We start from the raw sequence: 27,502 nt of genomic DNA, 5'->3' as shown, positions 1-27,502 counted from the left end.
TGACCAAAACCCCATTTAATAATCTAAACACAAATCATGCACTTGCATGAAGGAACTTGGTTACTTAAGCATTTAAAAATAAAAACAAAGATTAGCTTTCTACAGTGGTGCAAATGCCATAAACAGGGTAGTAAAATTTGACTGAGGACACACAAAAGCTCTTCAAATCCTCGCTCACTTTGGCTGTATTGTCTAGGATTTAACAGGCACGATGTTAGATCACTTCTTTACTTCTCCAAGATCATCAATGCTGTCATCATCAACCTGTAAAGAGAGAGAAGATATTTAGAGATATCTAGCATTTTTTTATTATGCTTTACATATAAGAGATAAATAATTTCAAGAGCTAAAAGCATTGTCTGTAATTTGCGGTTACAGTAGTAAGTAAATTTAGTAGCAGAACATCTGTGGCATGTCACCATTTTCACCAACTACTCAGACCAGATCTCTTAACCACCATGGCGTTCTATTAAGATCGCCAGGGTGGCTGCGGGAGGGTTTTTTTTAAATAAAAAAAAAAACTATTTCATGCAGCCAACTGAAAGTTGGCTGCATGAAAGCCCACCAGAGGGCGCTCAGGAGGCGTTCTTCTGATCGCCTCCGGCGGCCAAAAGTAACACGGAAGGCCGCAATGAGCGGCCTTCCGTGTTTTGTTTACTTCGTCGCCATGGCGACGAGCGGAGTGACGTCATGGACGTCAGCCGCCTCCGATCCAGCCCTTAGCGCTGGCCGGAACTATTTGTTCCGGCTGCGCAGGGCTCAGGCGGCTGGGGGAACCCTCTTTCGCCGCTGCTCGCGGCGGATCGCCGCAGAGCGGCGGCGATCAGGCAGCACACGCGGCTGGCAAAGTGCCGGCTGCGTGTGCTGCACTTTATTTCATTCAAATCGGCCCAGCAGGGCCTGAGCGGCACCCTCTGGCGGTAATGGACGAGCTGAGCTCGTCCATACCGCTAAGGTGGCACTGTACAACTGGTTTCAGTGTCAGGAACCTTTCCCATATCTATATATTGCTGTACTGTATATTGGTATGTAACCACGCCCTCCCAGCGATGCCTAGGCTATGATGTCATGCAGTCTACGTTATAGATCATGTGATGTTCCTGCTCACTTTACATAGAGAAAAAATCCACAATTTTTGCCAGTACTATAGATGCCAAAATGAATTGCAGAAGACTTTTCCCAAGCGATGATCAAACAAATCGCTCTTCACCTCACAACATGTGCTTCACTTGCTTAGCATTATAACTTTGCCATCTGCATTACAAATTACCCTTTTATAATGAGCTGGATAAAAAGGGCCTGTGTTACATTTGCTTCAGGCAGCAGAAAGTCTAGGACCTGCCCCGAGTGTCCCATCACAGTTTATGTAGCTGTATAGATGTCGGGGCTTTGGGTACCTGGAGTCGGTGGTTTCATAAACTGAGGAGTCGGATGATTTTTGTACCAACCTTACAGCCGTAGCCACCCTGGCGTTCTATTTCCCCAGGATTTCCGTGCAAAAAGTGGTTCCATTAATTTCAAATAATTTTCTAGCATTTTTTTTGTAATCAATTTTTTTAAATATTGAATTCAATACAGGTTATTGTATTGAATTCAATAAAAAAAAAAAAAAAAAAGTGTTTGCCGCGAGATGTTGACGCTGTGTGACCCTGGTGTCATCAACGCCGATCGGCGGGGGACAGGTCATCGCTGAGGGAGAAGCAAAATCCGCCAAGGGACATGGAAGAATGCACTGGGGAAGTTATCAGAGGTACGCGATGAGGGATCAGCAGGCCAATGGTGAGTGAGTATATGTATAGCCAGGTGTATAGGGAGCCAGATGTTTTGCTAGGTGTATAGGTAGCCAGGTGTATAGGTAGCCAGGTGTATAGGTAGCCAGGTGTTTTGCTAGATGTATAGGTGCCAGGTGTAGCAAGATGTCCGTCCCTCCCCCCCCCGTTACCCCCTCCCTTCCTCCTCTATCGCAAAGTCTCGTGGTCTCTGCAACTACAGTTACGAGCAGGGATGCTCAACTTCGAATTTGAGTGAAACACGGATAGTTGCTATCCAGATTTCACCCTGCTAATTACTATCGGGAATAGGGTAGGAGGGAGAGGCCACCCAAAGCCCACATAAAAGGGACACCCCCGCCACAGGAGGGGGGGTCCCCACCAGCCTGAACAGAAGGGGGACACCCCCTCCTCCCCCCACAGAAGGGACCACCCTGCCACCCGCCACACAGAAGGGGAATCCCACACACAGCTGAGCACATTCTCTGCCCGTCGGCTGCCCAGGGATTCCCCAGGGTGGCTGGATGCTAGTTCTGCACGCTGTGGGTAGCACAGATCGCTACCCACAGCCTGCTGACAGGCATCCAGCCATCCTGGGGAATCCCTCTGATGAGGAAAAGGTGGAGCCGGTGAGGCAGAGAAACAGGAAATCTCCCCAGCGGTACACCGCTTTCAGCATGTTTTTGCTGGACGAGCTAGGCTCGCCCATAACGCTAGGGAGGTTAATCTTGATTGTACAGAGCCACAGAAGATGCTGGCATTATGAACATCTAGACTAGTAATCATTTGCAGAAATATAAAATTCCCCACTTTATAGTGAAATCTATCTTCAGTCACGGAAGTGAGACAATGTTACATTTACTAAATATATTTATACCCACAACCAGACACTTCAATAAGAAGATAAGTGGTTCTCTTAGAAACACTTAATTGTGTTGATGGAAGTGATTCAACTAAAACCTAGCTTTAAAATATTAATGTTGATAGAACTGTGCCCATAGGTTAATACATCTACTGCAGCAATAAGCACATACGCTTGTAGACAGTATTAGTTCATATTTTACATTCATGCTGAACTCCGCAGTACTCCACTTTTATACATAAAGAACCTCATTAGGACAAGTATACTTCCCCAGTCCACATTGGCTTCAATCCACTAAGCTTTATCAAACGTTTGATAATTTACCTCATGGGTAAAATCTAATTTTCAATTCACTAAGGTTTTATCCATTTATCGATAAAACATTCAATCCTATACAATAAAATCCCTGTGTCGCTGTGTCCAGCTGTCCCTGTTTTTTGCTACTGCACATGTGCGCAGTAACGGACAGCTGTACGGGACCAGGGAACAAGGCGGACAGGTGGCGGGCGCGCGCATGTGCACTGGCAGCAGCAGAAAAAAATACCTAGAACCTGTTTTTAAAACGGGCTTGGGTCTACTAGTGAATCTATAACACCTTAGTGAATTCAAAAGTAGATTTTACCCATGAGGTAAATTATCAAACGTTTGATAAAGCTTAGTGAATTGAGGCCATCGGGTTCTTTGCCAAACCTGTCCTGGAGCGTTGTCGATTTATCCAATATAGGTTGGGTACGTAGCAAAGCATTTTACCTCAATAGGTGCCGAGAAAGAATGACAGAAGGTTGTTCAAAGGAAGCAAACGATAGGACCTAATATATACCACTGAACTAAAAAAAAAAAAAAAAAAAAAAAAAAAAAGGGTGTGGCTGTCTGACAGCATTCCTGTGACTGAAATCATGTGTGGTTGGTAGAGAAGGTTAAAGGGGAACGTTACACAGGGCCATATGGTAGCAAGGGTTAAGGTCTTAATGTGAACTCTATGCCAGCGTCCACAGGATATTTTTTTTGTAGAGATCTTTTTTGTAGAAGAGGTTATATTTGTCCCCTTTCTTTGCCCAACAGTGCACTGCTACCATGTGCATATCTGACTTCACACTACTGTAGTTGGCTCTCATAAACTATGGAGACTGCACCAATGATCACTACCATGTACAGGCAGAAGCTAGGAATTACCCATGTCAAGGAGAGATTTACAGTGTAAACTGGCAGAAGGAAGTTCTTAAAAAAAAAAAAAAAAAAGAAAAACCTCACACAACTTGCTTTGAACAATGCCCTAAAACAAGATGACACTTTACTTCAAAGGAAAGCGTATATGAGGATTTTTTTTTTGGGGGGGGGGGGGGGGGCAGCAGTGGCGGGTCAAGCATGGCGTGGCGTGTCACATGCGCCGCTGGGGTTAGTGTAACAGACCATTAATGCAGAAGTAAAGAACCAGGAAGTACAGATGACCTGGAGCTGTATAGCAGCAGGTGGCCCCAGTGTCCCAATAAATTGCCAACAGCTGCAGGAGAAGAAGGGGAGTGTGTCTACATGAGCAGGACCAGAATGAAGGGGAGAGGAGCGTGGAGACCAGTTTAGGTGCAGTATTGAAGCGTTAGGGTAGTGTAGCATTAGTGCATTACAGTTTAGTGTTGGTGCAGTGTAGCAGCAGGGGTTAGTGTAGTATGTAGTGTAACTGGTGGATGCAGCAGAACTAAGTGTAGTATAGCTGGTCAGTGCAGTGTAGATAGAGTAGCTTAGAGACTACTTGAGGAGAAAAGGTCCATAAAATGCCCCTGCACTATAGACACACCAGGTTTAGGCATTCCCCCCCCTCCCCTCGATTTATTTGCCCTCTAAACCAAGGGGCGCCTTATAGTCCAGAGTGTCTTATAGTCCGAAAAATAGGGTACCTTAATGGGTGGTGATATAGACAATAATACATAGCATCATAGTTCTTTGTACCACTCTACTAAACAAGTCTGAAAGGCGAATACTTTTAAAACTATGAGTTACCTCTGGCCACTTTTCCTGGATGACATCAATAATATCATCTGTGAAGTCTCCCTGAATGATGATTTCATCCTCCCCTGTTACTGAGGCACCACATGAGAATTTCTGAGCGAAGAATCTCTGTGCTTCCTTGAGATCAATTTCTGGAAACAAAAACAAACCAAAAAAGTTAAAAAAAAAAATTAAAATAAATGATATGACCAAAAACTGAAAATGAGCTTTGAATTATTATAATTACCAAATGTCGCCAGGCCGCACACCCTTGTCACATATTTCTTCTTTGCTCTGGGGATTTTGGCTATCGTAACCTTCTGCGGTACAGTTTTTTTCTTCTGTTTGATTTGACCTCTACCACCTGTGAGATAACAGAACAGATGACTAGTAAAGAGACCAAATCAGCACAGCACCTCACATCCAACCCAAGTACGACAGTGCTGGTGCTACTGATTGAAACACTGCTATGAGCACACAAATGAATGGTCACTGTACTGATCCAAATGGCAGCTTAACCCCCCCAAGCTACCTCCCTTTGGCCAAAACAGATTCCTGCCCAATGGAAAATGTAATGACAATTCACAATAGTTTTGACTGTATATGATGAAATATAAACCAAGATTTGTACAAATCTTGTTTAAATATGGATCTATACAGAGTAGATAGCAGAACACCCCTTCTCCCTGTGTAGCCTAATAAAAGTAAAGGAAACCTAAAATAAGAGGGATATGGAGGCTGCCATATTTATTTCCTTTTAAACAATACAAATTGCCTGACTGTCCTGTTGATCACTTTGGCAGCAGTTGTGTCTAAATCACACACCTCAAACAAGCATGCAGGTATACTAATCAGACTTCAATCAGAAATTTCTGATCTGCTGCATGCTTGTTCAGGGTCTATGGCTAAAAGTATTAGCAGCAAAGCATCAGCAGGACAACCAGGCAACTGGTATTGCTTCAAAGGAAATAAATATGGCAGCCTCCATATCCCTCTCACTTCAGGTACATTAAAGTGTGTCCTGCCCCACTAATTGTTCTCCACACTCCCTAAGGCAGAGTACATAAGCAGAGCATGTTGGAAAGTAATTACAGTCATGGCTAAAAGTTTGAAGAATGGCACAAATACTAGTTCTCACAAAGTTTGCGGCTTTAGCGTTTGTAGATGCGTCAGAGGTTTCTTTGGTTTATTCAAGTATACTGTATTTTTCGGAATGTAAGAAACCTTTTCTTCCCCAAAACTGGGGGGAAAAAGTGGGTGCACCTTATATTCCGGATATACAGTAAAATGTTGAGAAATGCATTTTCAGGTTTTACCCATCCAGCACCGCACTCCTCACGCTCCTCTCCCATCTCACTCCAGCTTCTCCAAGGGTTCCTCTCCAGCCTGGCATCTTCCGACATAGCTGTACACAGCGGCCGTCTGCTGATGTACAGCTCCAGGTCCCTCCGCATACTTCCGCATTTGTTCAGTAACTGAACCGCAAGCCACGCACATGACTATGGTGGAAGTGCACAGCTTGCAGTTCAGCTATGTCGGAAGACACCAGGGAGGACAGGAACCCCTAGAGAAGCTGGAGTGAGGTGGGGGAGGATCATGGCGCTGGATGAGTAAGACATGAATTGTTAGTGCAGTGTAGCTTAGTTGGGAGGGTGGCAGAGGAAAGTGTAGTGTATAGTCCAGTGTAACTGGTAAGGGCGGCAGGGGTTAGTGTAGTTGGTCAGTGTAGCTTAGATAGACTAGCTTAGAGACAGTTTTGGGGGTTAAAGGTCCATAACACGTCATTGAACTATAAACACACCTAGGTTTAGAATTATTATTTTTTTTACCTCTAAACCTAGGTGAGTCTTATATTCGGAGTGTCTTATATTCCAAAAAATATGGCAATTACAAGCATTTCATACCTATCAAAGGCTTTAACCATTTAACGGCATCCTATCGTATTAAAACGTCATGCTTACCGCTATTAACGGCAACATGACGTTTTAATACGTCGCGCATTCCCGCCGCTGCTACCACCGTGTGCGCGACGCTACCGCCGCTGTTTCCGCAGGGATCCCGTGCTGGGTGATTGGGTAGAGGACTGTTCGGTCTTCTTCCCCAATCGCAGTGCCTGGAGTGAATGGACGTGACCGCGAACAGCAGCTACGTCCATTCACAAAAACAGGAAATGTAACAAATAAAGTGTAGTAAAAAAAGTTCCTATAACGTGTTCACTAGCGCCATCTTGTGGCCAAAAAGTATATTACACCTACAAAATACATACATTTTCAAGTATATACACATCATTAATAAAATTACACTTCCAACTTGCCCTGGCATGCTGTCAATCAACTTCTGGGCCAAATCCTGAATGATGGCAACCAATTTTTTTTAATAATCAATGCTAGGAGTTGGCCAGAATTTGTTGTTTTGTGTTTGTCCACCCACCTCGAGGATTGACAGGTTCTCAATTGGATTAAAGTCTGGGGAGTTTCCTGGCCATCAACCCAAAATTTCAATGTTTTGTTCCCTGAGCCACTTAGTTATAATTTTGGCTTTATGGCATGGTTGCTCCATCATGCTGAAAAAGGCATTGTTCTTCACCAAACTGTTCTCGGATGGTTGTAAGAAGTTGTTTGAGGATGTTTTGGTACCATTCTTTATTCATGGCTGTGCTCTGAGGCCTAGTGCACACCGAGTGGTTTTTGCAGTGATCCGCATACCGCTTCTGCCAGTGAAAACGCTTGGCTAATGTATTTCCAGGGCTGTGGAGTCGGTCCAAAAATCCACCGACTCCGACTCCTCGACTCCGACTCCTCTAATTTGCATATTACAATTTTGTTGATTAAATGTAACATGAAATTCGTCTCTTAACTGCCAACGCTTAGGAATTTTACAAGACAACTGAAGTGAGAAGGATATGTAGACTACTATATTTATTCCCTTTAGACTAAAACTAGTTCTTGGTAAGAGTACTTGTAAAAGGTACAAACCGGAACAAAGAACATCTATCAGGCCCTAGGCAATGTAAGTGTGGGTACATGTAAGAATGATGCGCAGGTACTCTGCAGGGGAATGAGGAGATTGTAAACAGACAACACCTCTGTGTTCAATGTACACGGCATTCTCAGTGGATTCCCTGCAGCTCTGTGGGGAGTGCATATGTAGAGTATAGTACTACTGTGTAACAAAGTAAACCTGAGACAGATGAAATTAAAGTTTTATACATACCTGGGGCTTCCTCCAGCCGCCTTCAGGATAATCAGTCCCTCATTGTCCTCCTCCACCACCTGGATCTTCTGCTATGAGTCCAGGTACTTGAGCCAGTTGGGCGTAGTGCGCATGCACACACTCCGCCGCCAGGAGCGTACTACACCTGCGCAGCACTATTGCGCAGGTGCAGAATTTAGTATATATAAGAGATTCCTGTGTACACATCATATATACAGTCACAATCAGATATGTATATCTGACCTTAAAAATACGGGGACTGCTTTATTGAAGCATCACAAGTAACTAATTTTGATTGGTTTATTTCATTTTTGTGGACTAAGCACAGCTATTACTGTATATATACATTGTTTTTAATGACTTATCTGAGAACTAGAACATTTTATCATATTTTCTATTTTAATTACAGTTACAAATTCATTAGGAGTCGGTGCATTTTTTCCCGACTCCGACTCCAGGCACTCAAAATTGCCTGACTCCACAGCCCTGTGTATTTCAATGGGATAGTGAACACCAGCAGTTTGAGGTTTTTAGCAAACCGCAAACGTGCCCCCCTGCTGCACATTTGCGGTTTGCAGAAGCGATTCTGCCTCAATGTAAAGTATAGAAAAAACGCAAAACGCTGTGGAAAACGCTACATCAGAGCGGTTTTCCAGGAGTTTTTGTTACAGAAGCTGTTTAGTAACAGCTTTTACTGTAACAATATTTGTAATCTGCTACACAAAAACGATTAGGCATGTTTAGAAAACCTCTCTAAACATGCCTAGAATCGCTCTGAAAATCTGCTTCAAAAACCTCTAGCGTTTTGAGGATCTGCTAGCGGTTTTGGTGTGCACTGGGCCTTAGACAACATTGTGCTGAGCCCACTCCCTTTGATGAGAAGAAGCATGTCAGGATGCTTTACTGTTGGCTGCGACAAGACTGATAGCAGGGCTCCTTTTCTTTGCTGGACAGTCATTGTGCCAGATACCCCAGACATTCAGAAAAGGACTTCTTTAGAGAAAATTACTTTATCCCAGTCATCAGCAGTCCAATCCCTGTACTGTTTGCAGAATAGCAGCCTGTCCCTGATGTTTTCCTTGGAGAGAAGTGAAGTCTTTGCTGCCCTTCCCGACACCAGGCCATCCACACAATAAAAAGTCTTCAATCTCACTATGTATGCAGATGCACTTATGCCTGCCTTGTTGCCATTCCTGAGCAAGCTCTGCACTGATCCCACAGCTGAATCTCATCTTTAGCGCACAGTCCTGGCACTTGCCAGACTTTCCTGGGTGCCCTGGACCCTTCTTCACAACAACTGAATCTTTCTCCTTGAAGTTCTTGATGATTCGATAAATGGTTGATTTGGGTGTAATCTTAGTAGTATCCTTGCCTGTAAAGCCCTTTTTATGCAACACAACTGGTGTTTCTCTGCAGGTAACCAAAGTTAACAGAAGAAGCAGCAATTTCAAGCATCACCCTCCTTTTAAAGTATCCGGTCTTTTTACCTTCTTTCTAAAAAAGTGCTTACTTAGGCTATAATGTACACTTATATTCAGCATTTCAAATTCGGAACACCCAAACACCACACTTCAGCACCAATTTTTTTTTTTGTACCAAACAAGTGGACAGGGTCAGGGGGAGTTCAATTACTCGACTCCGATACATCCTCCTTCCAGTTATGGAAGGTGAAAGCCTCAGAGTCACGTGAAATGCACCGTGTAAACGCAAGTAAACAAACTCCACTTGACTCAGTTTATTAAAAAGCATCTTATGGAAGATAACCAACAGCAGCCTTGTCTCCACATAGATTTAATTGTACCAAAATATCAGAACAGCCAGACCACATAAAACCTCTAGTTTTATTTAAATATATCACCAGATGAAAATCTTACTTTTAAACATGGTGAAAATGTAGATTTCAATAAATGACAGTTCTATTAAATATGGGAGGGGGGGTGATAATATTGAAGTGTTTACAGTACCTCTTTTTTGCTTTTTCTTCTCCTCCTCTTCACCTGCTGTTCCTTGCCCCTCTCCTACAATTTCTTGGTTAGGTGAACACCCTTTAAAGCCAAACAGAACATACTGATTATTAGAAAGAATCACAGTAGCATGTTCTCTAGAATCAGTAATGGCCTTTCGAGAGTAGTCAGACTTGCAGACAGACCAGATTGCCTTTAGAGACTTCTTTTAATCAACTTTAACATAAACTATCATTTGTATCCAAGTCAAGTAGGTAGTGGGATTTTGACAGACAAAGCAGATACTCCTGCTTATTCCAGGGAGGAACAATATGAATCAGGCAAGCTTTTGACATATGCTTGACTAATGACTAATGGCGGTATGATTCCTTCCTGATTTTAGAGTCTAAAAGCAGTACAATTTTCTCATTAGCTTTTGAACTGTAAAGGCAATGGATTTCCAGCCCTGCGTCTGACTAAGGGTTAACACTAAGGAGGTTATTTCAAACCCTAAATCCATCCTGACACTCCAATACTCTCAATCCTCCTTGACATCCTGGTGACATTGTTCCAGTGTACAGTATCTCTCAATCCATTATGTCAGAATGAAGAGTGCTACCTACAACCATGATCACTATTATAGGAAATGACAGGACAGGGAGGTAGGGAAAGTGGCAGTTGCAGCGAAGACCTCTCAGAGTAAAGTGCAGAAAAGTAAGTGGCATAGCGTGCCACATCTCATCCCAGAAGGCAATGCAAAAGGTCCAGCCACTGCAATGTGGTAGCCAGCTGACCACCACAAGGCTCCAGAGAGTAGGCTGGCCAAACAATTTTAGTTTTGAAAACGCATTCTGAGCAGCCGTCCCTGTTGCAGTTTTCATCATATGGCAGCCACGGCATATTGTTACGCCATTTTAGGTGACTTGCCTGTCAGTCTCTCAGTCCAGTCGCCAGTCTATCCGGACAGTCAGTCCTTTTTAGTCATTCCTACCATACCTACCCACCAGTCTTTTGTGTCAATTCAAATACTACCATTCCTACCCACCAACTCTCCCTGTCTATTCATCCAGCCATTCCTACCCGCAAGACCTCCCATGCCTACCCACCAGTCCATCCTTCCATTCCTACCCGCCAGTCCTCCGTGTTAGTTTGTTCTAGCATCCCTACCAGCCAGTCCTATTTGTAGGTTTGCCCTGCCATTCCTATCCACCAGACCTCCCTGCCAGTTCATCCTGCCTTTCCTCCATGTCAGTTCATCCTATCATTCTTACCCACCAGTCTATCCTGCCATTCCTACCTGCCAGTTTGTTCTACCATCCCACCAGCCACTCTAGTCAGAATTCACTCATGGTCACTCCTGCCAGTTCCTCTCATTAGTGCCTCCCATACTGTAGGATTTGCCCACCTGTTCTTCCTTGCACCTTTGGGGCAGTCCCAGGGGTCATAACCAAGTGGCCACTGGGCAGCAAAGTAGATCATTACTCATTAACCCTTGCAGGATGCTCTGGTGAAAACCCATGGTCACTTAGACTCCACACCAACCACTGGTTCCGGGATCAACGGGCACCTGAACGTGAATTGCACAGTTGCTTATACTGTATCTATACCTGAATGTTTCCCTGTCAGTGCGCTATTCTTTTACACCCATACCCATCTCACTGCAACAGTATTCCCGCATCACACATATTGGAATGAGCGCAAAAGAGTACAAAAGGCCTGCTTAAAGGAGTCATCAGGCAAAAAAAACAAAAAAAAAAAAACAGCTTTATTCACCAGGAGCTTTCTCCAGCCCCTTGAAGCCGACTGTCCCACGCTGACCGATCCGCTCTCGGCCTTACTGCACCTGCGTAAAGCGCCGCTGTCAATCATGGCCACGTTGCCCGTGGCGTACTGCACAGGCGCAGAATGGCCATGATTGACAGCGGCGCTTCACACAGCCGCAGTAAGGAGGATCTCGGGGTCGGCCTGAACAGGCGCAGAATGGCCATGATTGACAGCGGCGCTTCACACAGCCGCAGTAAGGAGGATCTCGGGGTCGGCCTGAACAGTGTACAGGGAGCCAGGGACGGCAGCGGAGAGCAGGCAGTCAGCGTGGGACAGTTGGCTGCAAGGGGCTGGAGAAAGCCCCAGGTGAGTAAAGCCTTTTTTCCCCCATTTTGCCTGATGACTCCTTTAAGCAGTGGTAATTATGCAATGTTCCTGTGAACTATCCAGTGCTGAGAAGCTTCAAAATCACTATAGTATCCATCATACACAAAGTTGATGTGTACAACTGTGTAAATCATGATAAAATGCATACAAATTTGCCCTCTCTCTCCACTGCTATTTGCTCTAGCACTTGAGCCACTGGCGGTGGCGATTAGACAACATCCTGATATACACGGGTATGGCACCGACAACGTTAAACTAACCCTTTATGCTGATGATGCACTTCTGTTCTTGACCAGACTTTTAACCTCTTTGCCCAGTTTGTTTCAGCTGTTAGACCTATTTGCTAACTTTTCGGGTTTAAAGGTTAATCCCGCCAAGTCCTCAGCCCTTTCTGTCAACTTGTATCCTCAAACGATCAAGTGGTTGAACTCTGAGTATGGTTTTAAATGGAACAATTCCAAATGTAAATACTTGGGAATTTTTCTCACACCTTCTTATGGGGATCTGTTTGGAGTTAATTTTGCTTACGTAGTTAATAATATCATTCAACTGTTAAAGTCCTGGTCTACATATAAGGTCTCATGGCTCGGAAGATCCGTAGCATGCAAAATGATTATCCTTCCTAAATTATTATACTTGTTCCGCATGCTCCCAATAATCATATTTAAAAAAATCTCTATCTGGTGTGCAATCACAAATCGATAAATTTGTTTGGGATGGCAAACCAGCTAGAGTTCGAGCACAAATCCTCTACAGATCCCCTTTACGTGGCGGCATTGGGTTGCCAAGTTTGTGGCACTACTACCTAGCTTCCAAGCTTAGTCAAATCTTAGATTGGGGAATCAATTCCAGCCCTCCTGCTTGGTATCGGCTTAAATCGGCTTCAATTTTTCCTTATCATTTATCTTCGTTGGTCACAGCTGTAACTAAAAGGGATATCGTAAATCTAACTGGCAAGAACAAAATAGTATCGTCGCTGGTTAAGCTTTGGACTTCCATCGCCACTTCGTATAATCTCATGACCTTTCCCTCCTCCAGGATTTCCATCTTTGGTAATCCTCGTTTTACTCCGGCCTGTAGAAGTCCGCAGATTTTTTCCTGGTGGAGAGATAAGGGCTTCTTTACAGCTAATACATTTTGGATTAGTGACGTTCCAGTCACATTTACTATGCTCCGATTTGCTCACGATGCCCCCCTGGAAGAGGCGTTCAGATTTTGCCAAATCAAACATTATTTCGCATCTATTTTTCCTTCACCCCCAGTGTACAACCCCACTACATTTGAATCCTTATATTTCAATTTTTCCCGTTGCAAGGGCCTAATATCTCTACTGTATGCCGTACTGCTTGGAAAGGATAATGATAACAAACTACCATACATGAGGGCCTGGGAACAAGATTTGGGAATCCAGTTAGATAGTGCTGATTGGTCTCTCATTTGGACTGCTGTTTCCGGGATAGTCAAATCAAATATGGTGAAAGATACTGCAATTAAGCTTATGTGTCGGTGGTATTTTACCCCATCTAAAATTCATAAAATCTACCCCTCAGCTTCCTCGTTATGTTTTCGAGGATGCAATTTAGACGGAACTCTAATGCATGTTTTTTGGGATTGCCCTATTGCACAGCGGTTTTGGAACACATGGAGAATACTAATCCGGGAAGTGTTTGGCTTTCCGATCTCCTTGACTGCCCCACAGGCTCTCTTGCATGCCCCTAATGATAATGTCCCAGGCAGATTTCGAAGATTATACAGGTATATGTTACTGGCCGCTCAGTGGTCAATAGCCATTAAATGGAAGTCCACCGACCTAGAGTTAGCCTTGGTCACCCAACGTCTAGACCTAATGATGTTAATGGGTCGTGTATATTACTATAGCATTGAAAATGTTACTAGGTTTGATCTTATTTGGGAAGCCTGGAAAGAATATAGGCGGTTTTAGTTTCCTCTGGACTATGTTGTAGGGTTTCCTCTGGACTATGTTGTAGGAATCGTACTTAACATCGATTATTTTTATGATCCACAGAACTCTTGTTTGTATATCTATATTATGACAGTATAGGCTACTTCTCTTTTGGAGGTTTTCCTCCCCCCCCCTTTTTTTTTTTTTTTTTTTTTATTATTACCAATTTATTCTCTGTTTTACTGAGAGCATTTATAGGCTATAATGAAGATTTAAGAGACGGGCTGACACCTGGGATCTCAGCTGGAGGTATTTTTGCCCCATTTCCCGGGTTGAACGGCCTGGCGGACTAGATTTTGCTCACTGGGGGTTTTTTTTATTTACTCTTGTGATAGGGTTTGGTTTTTTTTTTTTTTCCCCTTCTTTTTTTCCCTTTTTATGTTCCTATGTGTGTTAGGAGTAAGTTGTAGCTGTTATTTAAGATGTCATCTGCCTCCTAAGCTGACTTTTATATCTGTCTAGCTACTTAAGCATTCTGTATTTGTTGCTCATTTCAATAAAGCTTTTAATACAAAAAAAAATGCATACAAATTTCACTTACCTAATGTAAGTTTTGAAAACTCGTTTGGGAAATTTTTCTCAAGCCATTGTCTGCATTTTGTTACATCTGGCATGTATTCACAGTACTGCAACAAAAAAGGTAAGTGCATTGCCTTTAAAACACACGCAAAAAACTTTAAATGGTAGACAGTAGTTCTCAAAGAATAGATACTTTCAAAAGCAAATAACCTGATTATTACAAGAAGAGCAATTTCTGCAGCAAAAGAAGAAGAAAAAAAAAAAAAGAAAGAAAGAAACAGGGAAAAGAGTACCTCACTGATATTTCTAGAAAATGGAACAATAGCTAAAATAGACAAATATTTTATTAGCATTTGCAGACTAATAAAAAGACTAACATTTAATCAGTTATTTAGAACAGTGTCATCAGGGCAATGTTTGACTGTCGTAATGGGTTTCCGCGCTCTCCTCTTGTGCCACGCAGCAAGCTCAGCAGCCAATCCGGCCACACAAACATGTCAGCTATTCAGGGGGGTGTTACGATGGGGCAGGTCCCTAGCAAGTGTTTTGGATTGTTATATCTCATTGAAAAATTGCTTGACCTTCCGAAGATTTTCAAAAATGCCTACGAGTTTATTTGGAGGTTGTATGTTGCTGCTGGATACCCCACTCTGGATGGTGACCATTATACAAGCTCTGTAATAATAGAGGACACTCACCTAAGTGATGTGGTATACAAGAAACCCCTATGATTGCAATCCAACAGAAGGACCTCTTTGCCTATTCAGTTGATACCTGTGACTTACATACATTTTTTACCAATTATGTGAGTCTGGCGATTTACTAGCTGTTCTCTGGCACGGATTACATAAAGATACAAAATTCTCATACAATCTAATTTTTTAATTGGTCTACAAATACTGGTATTATTATTTCTGTCTATTTAAGCGGCTATTCTATTTTCTATTAACATCAGGGAGGTACTCTGTCTTATCCCTCCCTTCCCCCCCCCCCCCCCCCAATACGTAGAAACAGAAAACCTGTAACTAAAAAAAAAAAAAAAAAGTTCCCCTGGAGGGTACTCACCTCAGGTGTGGGGAGCCTCCAGATCCTATCAACGCTTCCTCCTGTACCCAACGGCGGTCTCACTGTGCCCCTCCGAGCAGCGGGGGGGATGTAAATATTTACCTTCCCAGCTCCAGCGCAGTATCGGCTCTCCGCTCAGAGATAGGCGGAAATAGCCGATCGATGTCGGTCCGCTCTACTGCGCAGGCGCAAGTCTCTTGCACCTGCGTGGTACGAGGACCCGACAGTGTCTATTTCTGTGCTGAGAGCCGCAACAACGCGACCCGCTGGAGCCAGGGAAGGTAAATAGATCAAGCCTTGTCAGGCTTGGTCGAGCCAGGATTGCGGGACACTTTGGGGGAGCCAGCGCTGGATTGCCTGCAGCTACAGGGATGGGGGAAGCCTCATTGGGACCCGGAGGCTTCCCCCTCTCGAGGTGAGTACGCCCCAGGGAACTTTTTATTATAAAGGGTCTCTTTAAAGTGTACCAGAGACTAATAAAAGATACATGTGGTTGAAATGAGTTCCTCAATAAGAAGCGCTTCCTGTATGGGTTTAAAGGAAACCAAAGACTAATAACAAAAGTTTTATACATACCTGGGGCTTCCTCCAGCCCAATGTGCACAGATTGCTCCCACACCGCCATCCTCAGTCTTCTGTACCGGCTCCTGTAACTTCAGCCAGTCGTGGCCAGTCTACGCAAGAGAAGTGTGCCCTCTACATACCTCACCAGCAGCCGCCGGAGAGATACATAGAGAGCGCACTTCTCTTGGGCCAGACTGGCTGAAGTTACGGGACCCGGTACCGAAGCTGGAGAAGGCTGAGGACGGCGGCGTGGGACTGGAGGAAGCACCAGGTATGTATAGAACTTTTGTTGTTATTAGTCTCTGGTTTCCTTTAAACCCATACAGGAAGCGCTTCTTATTAAGGAACTCCTTTCACCCACATGTACTCAGATGAAAATAATTTGACACAGCAGCTTATCAAATCTTTATTCTGTATTTCTACACATTATTCTTCTGTGTAAAGTGTACATATCAGCTTTTACACCAATCCCAAAGATATAGTTAAATGAAATACATTCCTAAATCACTGAATAAGAAGTTTAAAATTTTCCAGCTAAAGAAAAACAAAAGTTTGCCGTCTTAAAACAGAAGGAAGGTATTTGCAATAATTCAGAAGGCAGACTTTTGTTTTGCTTAACATTTTAGTAAGGGGGCTTTTTGGTCCTTTGTAGCCCCTTATACACTCCTAGCCCGTTCACCATGAGCTTTCTAGGTAGTCTGTAACCCAGCTCAAGTAACAAATTATATTTGTCCAAGCATCACATAACCTCCAATTAGTCAGTAACTGGATAAATTGTGATCAGCAGCATGTGGCCATGTCATACAAGCTGCACCTTACAGAGTTATTCAGCTGTCATCTATAACAGGATCTTATAACCGCCAACTGCAGAGAGTGCTCCAAGACGATTGACAGGGTGGCATGATTGGATATGTGCACTTGCCAGTAATAGATGTATCTGAAATAGCTACACCCGTTAATGAGAAATGACGTCTACACAGTTTTGACCATGTAATGTCTTGATGGTCATACATTTTGCTGAGTGGATATGAAATACACCAGGATAAAAAAGTAATGAAGACGCCAACAACATACTATACAACAACAACAACAACATGTAGCACAAAATGTTGCTAGTCAAAACATGCTGATGCACACTGCATTCTGTGACAGTTCCCCTTAAAAAGAGAACCTGAGGTGAGAGGGTTATGGATGCTGACATTTATTCCTTTAAAAATAAAGGGCCTTTTGAACAGGTTTACGCGCAGCTTCACTATGCAAGCGCAAGGCGACTCGTGCCTGTGCAGTAGTACAGAGTTTCTCAGTGCTACTGGGCAGGCCATCAGTGTGCCTGCACTGTGCAGCCACGCTTGTTCATGGGCAGGCGCACGGCTGCCACCTTCCAGAGGATCATGGGGCAGAGGGGGTGGTCTCTAAGAGGACGAGGAAAAAGTCTATGGAGGATGCAGAGCTTTCCCTCTACCAAGGTATTTATCTAACTTTTCTTTATGGAAGTCATAGGTTTGCTAGCATTGCCCTGCTGATCCTCGGCCTCTAATACTTTTAGGTATAGAATCCTAATAAGCATGTAGATGAAGTGCTCTGATTTAAGTCTGACTAGATTAGCCACATGCTTGTTTCAGGTGTGCGATTCAAGCACTACGTATACCAGAAAGATTACGGGTTCTGCCAGGCAACTGATAAAGTGTAAAAGGAAATAAATATGCCTTTAATGCCTCATCTCAGGTTCCCTTTCACATTTTCTACTTGGCTATTCAGTAAATTGACAAGAACTGTGTGAAGTCAGGACCCCTTTAGCCATGTGACAGCAGCTATGTACTTGGATAAGTATGCTGTAAAATTAAAGTTTATCCTCTTTTCCCCCAAAAAAGCCATGTAAAGGCCCATACACACGTCGGATTTCCGTGAACGACGGGTCGTTTGAACGTCCCGTCGTTCGCCCGCTAAATCGGGTGTGTGTACAGACTGTCGTTCACTCTTATCACGCGAACGAAAGTCTGTACACACGCCCGATTTAGCGGGCGAACGACGGGACGTTCAAACGGCCCGTCGTTCACGGAAATCCGACGTGTGTATGGGCCTTAATGCTTTAGCGTAGGCTTTACCATTGCTGCACATCACTACTGAAGATTTGTTTTTTTTACTGAATTATAAATATGATGAGGAAGAAACATAAAAGTGTAGTGGAAGACCAATTTCTAAAGTGGCTTTTTACTGCTTTACAGCGTTTTTATTACTAAGAAGAATAAATGAACTTACCTCTACTGGCAATGAACATACTGTAAAAGGGAACAAAACAAGAAAAAAAAAAAAAAAAAGAAAAAAAAAAGCATAAGAATTCCACGGAAATAATTTTTCAGTAAACATGCATAAGGTGACCTGTACAGTGGAGCATACAGTCCATAGACTTTATGCTTGCACTGTGTACATTGCCTGGTAACGTACTCCATGCTGTGCGTTACTCTATCAAAAAAATTGTCACACTGCACAAGTACTAGTGCGAAAGCCCCCATTGAAATATAATTGCATCGCACTACAATGCAATTATATTGTCCATTCTGCCATGAGGCCTCATTCGCACCGGAACGCTTAACTAGCGATTTCAGCATGTCTGTAAATCGCTAATCGCTTAGAAAGGGCTGTGGCAATGAATTAAATAAATGGTAGTGTTTACATTGTAGCAATCACCAATGATTAGTGATTTGCTGAAATCTCAAACTTGGTGCGTGCAGTTTTTGGAGCAATTGCATTTCAGTGTTAAAGAATCAGAAAACGCAATCACTCCTAAATCACTTTCATGTCCTGTGTTACACAGGAAAATCGCTAGTGATTTTTTTTCTAGCGTTTTGAGACTCCCAGTGTGAATGGGGCATGACAGATGTAGTGTGAAAGGAGCCTAAAGCGGTAAACTGGACCCCCAACAACAGAAGTATTGCTTTCCCACTTCCAGGCTTTATGCATGGCTATGCTACATCAAGGATGAATTACAGCTATAGCGGCGCTCAGTAATTTGGGCACTGCCAAAAGACTGACCCCAAATTACTATACAAACAGCACAATTCGTTGTCAGGGTAAGGAAACACTGGTTTAGGTCTGCTTATGCACTTAAAGTGTACCTGAGGCAATATGTGACATGATGAGATAAACCTGTGTATGTACAGTACAAAACATTAATAATCAGGCTGTTTTACTTGTTTTATTTTGCTGCCTGAAAGAGTTAATTTCTAGGCATGGAAGTGACAGCTTCTGGATTATCGGGAATATAGTAAACATCACTGATAACCAAGTTACAACCATAAAAGTTTTCCTGGCAGAATACAACTGAGGGCAGGGAGAGATAAAATACTCAAATTATTGACCTTTTTCTAACTCTGGGAAACTTAATATGCCACCACTGATAAGAGACCATAAAACATTCAACCTACTTTGTAAATCATTTAAATATACAAGAAAAACTTTTAGGAGTAGGAGGATAAACATAATGGTTTATCTCAGTTTACTTTTACCTCGGGTTCACGTTAAAGTATGTCCCAAACAAAAGTCATGGTTAGCGTGCAAAGTAAGTACCTCCACAATAAAGGACTTTCATTGGATAGTCACCATCCACCTTGGGAATTCTGGAGTCTGCTTTGCCTTCTGAAACTGGCTCAGGATTCTCAGTTGCTGTATTTGCCATTTCTGAGATTCTGAAGAAGAAATATTACAAGACTTCAGATTACAATATAAAAAAACATAATGCAGTTTGTGCTGAAAGAGAAACTGAGGTGGGCAGATGAGACACAGAAGCATGTTCTCTGCCTCATAACATGCCTCTTTGTCACCACACTACCCCCGCCCCCCCCCCCCCCCCCCCCTCCCGAGATTGGCAACATTATTTGTCCCCATTTCGGAGGTAAATACAGGGAGAGGGATTCTCTGTTCAAAATGCCTGCAAGGAGCATTCTTATAGAATTTCCAGAGCTGCTATTGGGCAGCTCTCTCTCCCTGGCCCCTTGCCACCCGCCTGCCTCCCTGCACACTGGGTGAGAGAATGAATCTCCCATCCCTAGTGAAAGTGGGCCAGTGAGGCCCACAGGAGCAGCGTGGAGCGGCAGTTTTTGTGGCTACCTGATCAGGTTAGCCTACTTTTATTTTTAATTTTTTTGAGCCCACCTTGGGCTCTCTTTAACATAGCGATTTATAATATGTTCATGTAAAAAACAAGCAAAAAAGATGAATGACTTTACTGTAAAATGGTAACAAATTTCAGATGCAAGTTCTAGAACACATACTTCAGGGATCAAATATGCAAAGTAGAAAAAAATGAGCCTACCCATAAAGTGAAGAAATACATGCAGTAAAAACTTAGCACACCTCACATGTAAATTTCTGAAGTGAGAAGACTATGGAGGATGCCATATTTATTTCCTTTTTAACAATACCAGTTGCCTGGCTGTTCTGCTGATCTATTTGTCTGCAGTAGTGTCTGCATAAAACCAGAAACAAGCATGCAGCTAATCTTGTCAAATCTGACAATGTCAGAAACACCCGATCTGCGACATGCTTGTTCAGGGTATATGGCTAAACGTATTAGAGGCAGAGAATTAGCATGATAGCCAGGCAAATATTAAAAGAAAATAAATATGGTGGCCTCCATACCCCTCTTGGTACAGTTGTCCTTTAAAGAGAACCTGTAAGGGGAAAAAAAAGCACCTGGGGGTACTTACCTCAGGAGGGGGATGCCTCTGGTTCCTAATGAGGCTCCCCCCTTCCTCCTGTGCTGCACGGATCCAGCGCTGGGACCCCCAGACAGCACTATTTACCTTTTCCATCCAGAGCAGGCGCAGTACCATCTTCCCCTTGGGCTCCGAGAGAAATAGCCGAGCCTGAACTCTACTACACTGAGGTGCCAGTGCTGAATCGAGGCTAGTTACACTATTAGAGCCACGCGTGTTACCATAGCAATGCCCGTTACCGGGGTAACATGCATAGCAGTGAGAGTAACGGATGCTGCTCCCCTGGTGTTAGGACTAGTAAAATTGCAATGCATTACCTGCGCACAGCACAATTACCAGCCTTTTGTGCACCAGGCCTCATCCTCTATAATAAAACCTGTGTCCCTGCGTCACGCTGTCCCTGTGTAGCTTGGTCCATACTTTTTGCTACTGCGCATGTGCCCAGCCTCACAGAGACAGGAGGACGGGGCCAGGGAGCTAGGCGGGCGGGCGTGTGAGCAGGCGGCCGGGTGTTTGGCTGGTGTGCGCACGCACACAGTAACATGCGGCGGCGAGAAACAGACCCTAGAGCCCGTTTTTTAAACAGGCTTTTTAGTATTATTAGGCCTCTATCAGTTGGACAACTGAACTTTACGCTTGCTAAGTGGTTTAGCATCCCGTCTGCTGTTCCACAAGTGTAATTCAGGTGCAATTTAAATGCAGCCCAATGGCAATTGTAACACCACGTGTGTCAGCACTTGACAAGTGGTGCCGTTACCTAGCGGTAGATGACTGTGACATGTTGCGTCCGACCATGGCTATGGTCACGTTCAGATGGGACTCCATGGGCTGCCTGTCCAGTGGTCCATGGGGGCCTGCTTGTCCAGCACCGAGCACTAACAAGCACCTGGCCGGTTCACGAGATCAGCTGACAGGCTGTGAATTCACTGCCTGTCTGAAAGAGGCCTTATACGTGCGCTTATCTGCAGCTCTCCACCTATTCAGGCACTTCCAGACCCCACCACTTAAACCGGATTCACATTACACACAACGGTGCATTCAGAGTGCACCTGCTCTACCGCCAATTAAACTACCAGGCAAATAATTTTTTTATAAGGCTAAGTTCTCAATACGCACGTTGGCACAGCACTCATGCTGAAACACAGGCATAGTGCAAAGCACACCCTGCTGCACATTATAACACATTAGCACAAAGAATTGCTATGTATTGTTATCTATGACTGTACTGTATAAAGTAGATTGCCATAATATGTTACAATGCAGATATGAACACACCCATATATTTACATGCAGCAACACCAATAGTGTGAAAATACCCTAGGTGCTTACTGATACAAACTTTTTTTTTTTAATCCAATCTTACCATTTTTCTGCACCATTTTTCTGACCACATAAAATTGCCATTTAAAGTATATTCACTTAGTTTATCCTACTACATATATTTGGTAAGACTGGACAAAAAAGGCATGGTTAGTAGGCATCATTAGACCTGTGAAAGTACCAGTTCAGTCCCCAATAAGTTTAGTTATTTTAGAGTAAAAATATTATATAATTAAAAACGGTTAGCCCAGTTTTAGACCAATCTCTAGTAGCCACAGGTGGCTTTGCTTCTGCTATATTAACCTGTCATTATGTAATAATATGTGTTAGGGAATGGCTGATCTCAAATCCAGTATCATAAAAGGCCTAATGCAGGGAACAAGATCCTAGCCTTATGTCCAGTACATGAAGAATGGGCAGCCTAGGGACCCATCCTAATGGTAATGAATTACGACAGCTAATGGGCCCATGCAGGCTTGCTGGAACTTATAGTTCCATAACAGCTGGCGACTGCATGTAAAAAGCCCAGTGTGTGCGCCTGTGAATTCCGGGCCTGTGCTGTGATGATGGAACTCCCATGCTGGTGGTGGCACAGAGTGGGCACCACTCCTCGCCCCACTGACTGAAATGCACGGAGAACTGCTTGTGCTATTATACACCACCTGCCATTCATTCATTACCCAAGCAGCTGGCTGCCACCGTCCTCTCAGCCCCCGAGATCCCGATCACATGCAGATCACTGCCCCGTCCCCACGCCGGGGAAGCCGTCAAATGCTGCTTCTCCTGCGCTTTCACCACTTCCGCCACCGTGACCAGGACTTGCTCCAGTTTAAGCTCACTTCCGGTTGCCATCTTGGTACTCCCTTGCATCAAAGGAAAGCTGACTGCTGTGAATGTGCAAGCTGTGTGATGCGCTGCTTTATCCCGAGCACTCAGCACACAGCAATGCTGTACTTACCGAATCCAACATGATGGCTTTTTGTTAGTAATGCAGTTCTCTTGCTTGGCTCTCCTCCTCCCTTTAAATTGGTTCTTTCTGGTTTAACATATAGAACTGTATCAGTTTCGTAGCTAAGGAGCTGTGGGCCCCGATGCAAGTTTTACAATTGAGGCCCCTAAAGCACTCTATACATAACAATTGATACAGTGCACCAAAACCTGCCAATGGCAACTACAGTGTCATAGGTACAAGAAGGGGGTGGGGGGCAGTTTGTTCATGATTACCACTATTCAAAGTATAGAAGTGATTATTATGAGCACAGGACCAATAGAGAGCTAATACTGTCATTGAGGAAGGGCCCCGAAGCGGTCGCTACCTCTGCAACACTATTGCTACGCCCCTGAACTGTATATATTACTAGAAAGGTATAAGTCATACATTTTTATCTAACATCTGTGTGGTCTATTTTGTTTTTGCAAAACTTTAGCGTTATAATGAAAAGACAATGCTATGCCACCGAATGATCTTATGTCTGTATGGGAGCCATCCATCTAAAGATGCATACACATGTTGTCGCTGGCAGTGATTGGGATTTGATCGATGGAGTCAGAGGTGGCCTTAGAGTACGCAGGGCCTAGGGGCGATTGTCATATGTGGGGCCTAGAGACACAGATATGCTGTAGAAACACACACACACACTGTACAGGTTAGATAGGTAGGTGCCCGAAGTATAGGTTAGATAGTTAGGTTCAGTGCTACTATAGGATAAAAAGTCCACAGAACTAAAAGTTTAAAAACTTCTATTTTCATCATATCTTGAGACAATTTGTGACACCTGTGGGTTTTTCTACAATCGAGTGAGCACCACCACCAACCCCTAGAAGGGAACACTCACCCTTATAAGTAGACCCACTGTAAGATTGGGTCAAGAAGCGCCTGCTGGGTCATTGAAGGCCACCCTTCGCCTGTTACGATCTCATGATGTGTAGATATGCTTCACAGTTGATTCAGCACATAACACCTCAAAAATAAAAAAAAACGTATCCCTCCATAGCGTAAAACCATTCACAATTTTATTAAATGTTCAAAAAGGCCACTCACATACAGGGGCGGACTGACAACTCATGGGGCCCCCAGGCAATAGGAGATTATGGAGCCCCGTACCAGTGTTGCCCACCTTATTTTTCACACGTTATTTTTTACAGACTCAGGGCCGGATTTGTACTGCTTAGTGCCCTAGGCCGAATAATGCCAGCCGCCCCCTGACAACAGCATCCAACCCCCCCACACACATCTCTGTTTTAAGTGTGCACAATAGGGATTGCGCAGGACAGTACGCTTCCCAACAAGTGATGTAATTCAGGGGCTGCTCTCACTCTATCTGTATCTGCTGGTGTCCTGGCAGGTAGCACACATAAAGGACACCAAGGGCTAGAGCAGGGGTCAGAAACCTTTTTGGCTTAGAAGCCATAAACGCCACGTATTTTAAAATGTAATTTTGCGAGAGCCATACAATATGGTTCAAAGTGGGACAGTGTGCATGCGCAGCAGAGGGTCCTGTTGACCTGTTGCCATGGTGATGTGTATTCAGTTTATCCGCTGGGCAGCAGAAGGTGTCAGATACATCTTCAGCTTCTCTTGGGTTTCAGCAACATCAGCAATTTCCCGGAGAGCCAAACAGGAGAAATACCGACTAAGAGCTTGTACAATTAGCTAGCTGACTTGGGGATTGATTCACTTTGTAGGACGAGATCCCCACACTTTGTCCCAAAGGCTGACTGTCAAGTGACAGGCAGCCTACTAGGCCAATCAAAGTGCGGGGGTCTCGTCCTGCAAAGTCACTAGACCTGACAAAGTCCAGAGTGGGACAGTTGGAGCAGCTGTTTGTTTTGGGGGTAACGTGAGTAAGTTAGTAGTGCATGCTACAGCAGTAGCGTGCCTACTTTGAAAATTGTATTTGTGCTGTCACACTAAGCTGTGCTGCTTGCACAGTGTAGCTTCGTGAATCAACCCCTACTGATTTGTATGTGAGACAGATGTAACCATCAAAAGAGCCACATCTGGCTCCCGAGCCATAGGTTCCCTACCCCTGGGCTAGAGTGATGTAGATAGGTATTAGGAAGGTAGGGGTAAAAAAAAAAAAAAAAAAAAGACAAGGAGGGAGGGTTGGAGAGAATTTGCCTCCTTGCACAAACGTTTAGTCACGGAAAGGAGATAAACCTGACCTGTGTTTTATAGACCTCGCTGATATAAATGGGGCTTTGCCAGCCACCACAGTAATAACCCTATTTTTATTGATCAGAAACATTGGAATAGCAAATATTAAAAATATATACAATTATGCACAGGTATAAGCTAAATGAATTAAAATAACAGCACTGCTGCAAAATAGCAGATGAGCCCACAAAATAGGATGCAAAAAGGGCTATTGTACAGTGCAACTTCTGAACTCTTAACAAATTCCAGCTGGGAACAGTTCTCCACAATAGAGCTCCATGTGACAGAGTTCATGCTCAATCTTTACATAGGTTACATATCCAGATCACAATTTGGAACACAAACGCAGACATCAGAGCAGCTATTCAGCATATTTTGTATGCAGTGAGGTGTAAGCAAGGCAAAGAATATGCATGTCACGAGCGGGGCAGCTGCGGAGAACAGCACCGCCGCCGCAGCTGCCTCCATGCTGCCACCCATCCTCCCAGCGTCTAGGACGCCGAGGACGGAACGTTCGTTTCAGCAACAGGTCACTGTCTCGCGTGGGCGCGCGCACAGACGGGACCTTTATGCTGGGAGGAAGCCTGTCAGCTGACCTGCTGGTCAGCTGACGTCAGAGGAGTCTCACGGCGCCCAGGATTGGCTGATTCCGAGGGGCTAGTCAGTGAGGTCTCCTTTGCTTCTTAAGCCTCTGGGCTTCATTCAAGAGTTGTCTGCTGTCGTGAATACCTCGTGTGTTAGCGCTCAGACCTTAGACTAGATCCCAGGTGTTGAAACCAAGGACTTCACAACCCAGACTAGGATATTGTTTATATTGTTATTGATTTCCTGTGTATGATTCTGGCTAAACTCTGACTCTGATCTAGCTTACTGATTCTGTACCTCTGCTTATCTGCCTAAAGTTGCTGAACCTCTGCCCGATTACTCTTCTGCCTTACGATTCTGCTCTGATACTATCCTCTCTGTTGCCAACCCTTGCCTGTCTGACCACTCTGCTCACCAGTGGGCCCTCGCCACTGGTGAGGTGTTAGCTTCACCAGCTCCTCTGGTGAAGTTATATGCTACTGAACGATTGCTCCTAGCCTGCAGTACAGTCTGAATCGCCTACTCCTTAGGCGACCATCAGTTACAGTACTGTTTGTGTCTCCTGCTCCGCAGGCTACAGTACGCTCTGAATCGCCTGCTCCTCAGGTGATCATTAGCCAGTACTTCCGGTATCTCCTGTTCCGCAGGCTGCTGTACAATCTCAATCACCTGCCCTCAGGTGATCCCTAGGCTGTAGTATTGCCTGAATCACCCGCTCCTCGGGAGGTTCTATCTCTTTAGTCCTAGTGTATCCAGCTAGCTGGGGTTGGTACTTTATTACACGGTCAGTGTACCGATAGTACCTCACCAGCCACTCTAGTGAGGTCTCGCCAAACTATTAAAGTTACAGTTCTCTATCACACGGTCAGTGTACCGATAGTACCTCACCAGCCCCTCTGGTGAGGTCTCGCCAAACTATTAAAGTTACAGTTCTCTATCACACGGTCAGTGTACCGATAGTACCTCACCAGCCCCTCTGGTGAGGTCTCGCCAAACTATTTAGTACGGTTGCACCAAGCACTACATACTCAGCTCCTTGTACTGCTATACTGGTATTATTGGTGATTCTGCAAATCACACATAATCAGGTATAGTGTCTGCATTATTGGTGATTCTGCAGATCACCTAATAATCAGACATCTGAGTTGCGACACTCAACCGTTACAATGCACAGCAAAGCCAGCATTCAAAGACATATGCCCTCCATACTCACAGATCACGTCATCTGCAAGTTGCTTGTGTTTACGTGCATAAGTTGAGTGCAAGTGTCCCAGCTCAGGTGACCACAAATGTCCATAGGAAGGGGCCCCACTAGCTTCCATATTGCATGTGTCGTGGACCCTTGTACACAGTACCGCTGATAGATGCCCTCCGATCAAGAGCTAAGCAGTGACTCTCCACAGAACAGCTGACAGATCAGCTGTTTCAATCACCAGTCTGTGTGGCCGCCGGGCTTGTAATTTAGTGCCGCTCCTTCCCGCTCGCTAACCTTCCTGCACTTTGCAAACATAAATCCTCCTCCCTAAGGTTGCTTTGGCGTGCAGGGCTGCCCGGGATCAAACCAGCAGCGGCAGATAAATAGCGGCGCTTCTCTCATCAGAGCGATGAGACAGCGAGCAGTTCCCAGTGACGTGCCGTGTAATTCAAATACAGGAAGTGACATCACCGCTCACTTCCTGTACACGGCGCGTCA

At 44.3% G+C, this 27,502-nt stretch overlaps 1 protein-coding gene across 1 annotated transcript; it reads right to left on the bottom strand.

Annotated features, from left to right (window-relative positions):
• On the bottom strand, positions 1-22,883 carry DENR (density regulated re-initiation and release factor). The gene is made up of 8 exons (XM_068271609.1): positions 22,748-22,883; positions 19,600-19,718; positions 18,292-18,311; positions 14,426-14,510; positions 9,792-9,872; positions 4,862-4,978; positions 4,627-4,766; positions 1-264 (listed from the first exon to the last, which is right to left on the bottom strand). The coding sequence occupies exons 2-8, from the start codon at positions 19,706-19,708 to the stop codon at positions 220-222; spliced, it is 597 nt and encodes a 198-aa protein (XP_068127710.1). The 5' UTR covers positions 19,709-19,718; positions 22,748-22,883; the 3' UTR covers positions 1-219.
• Between the last annotated feature and the right edge of the window lie 4,619 nt (positions 22,884-27,502).

The sequence above is a fragment of the Hyperolius riggenbachi genome, chromosome 1, assembly GCF_040937935.1.
Source record: "Hyperolius riggenbachi isolate aHypRig1 chromosome 1, aHypRig1.pri, whole genome shotgun sequence".
Taxonomy (NCBI): domain Eukaryota; kingdom Metazoa; phylum Chordata; class Amphibia; order Anura; family Hyperoliidae; genus Hyperolius; species Hyperolius riggenbachi.
Note: the sequence above shows the minus strand (reverse complement) of the source record. Positions and strands in the feature narration are given on the sequence as shown.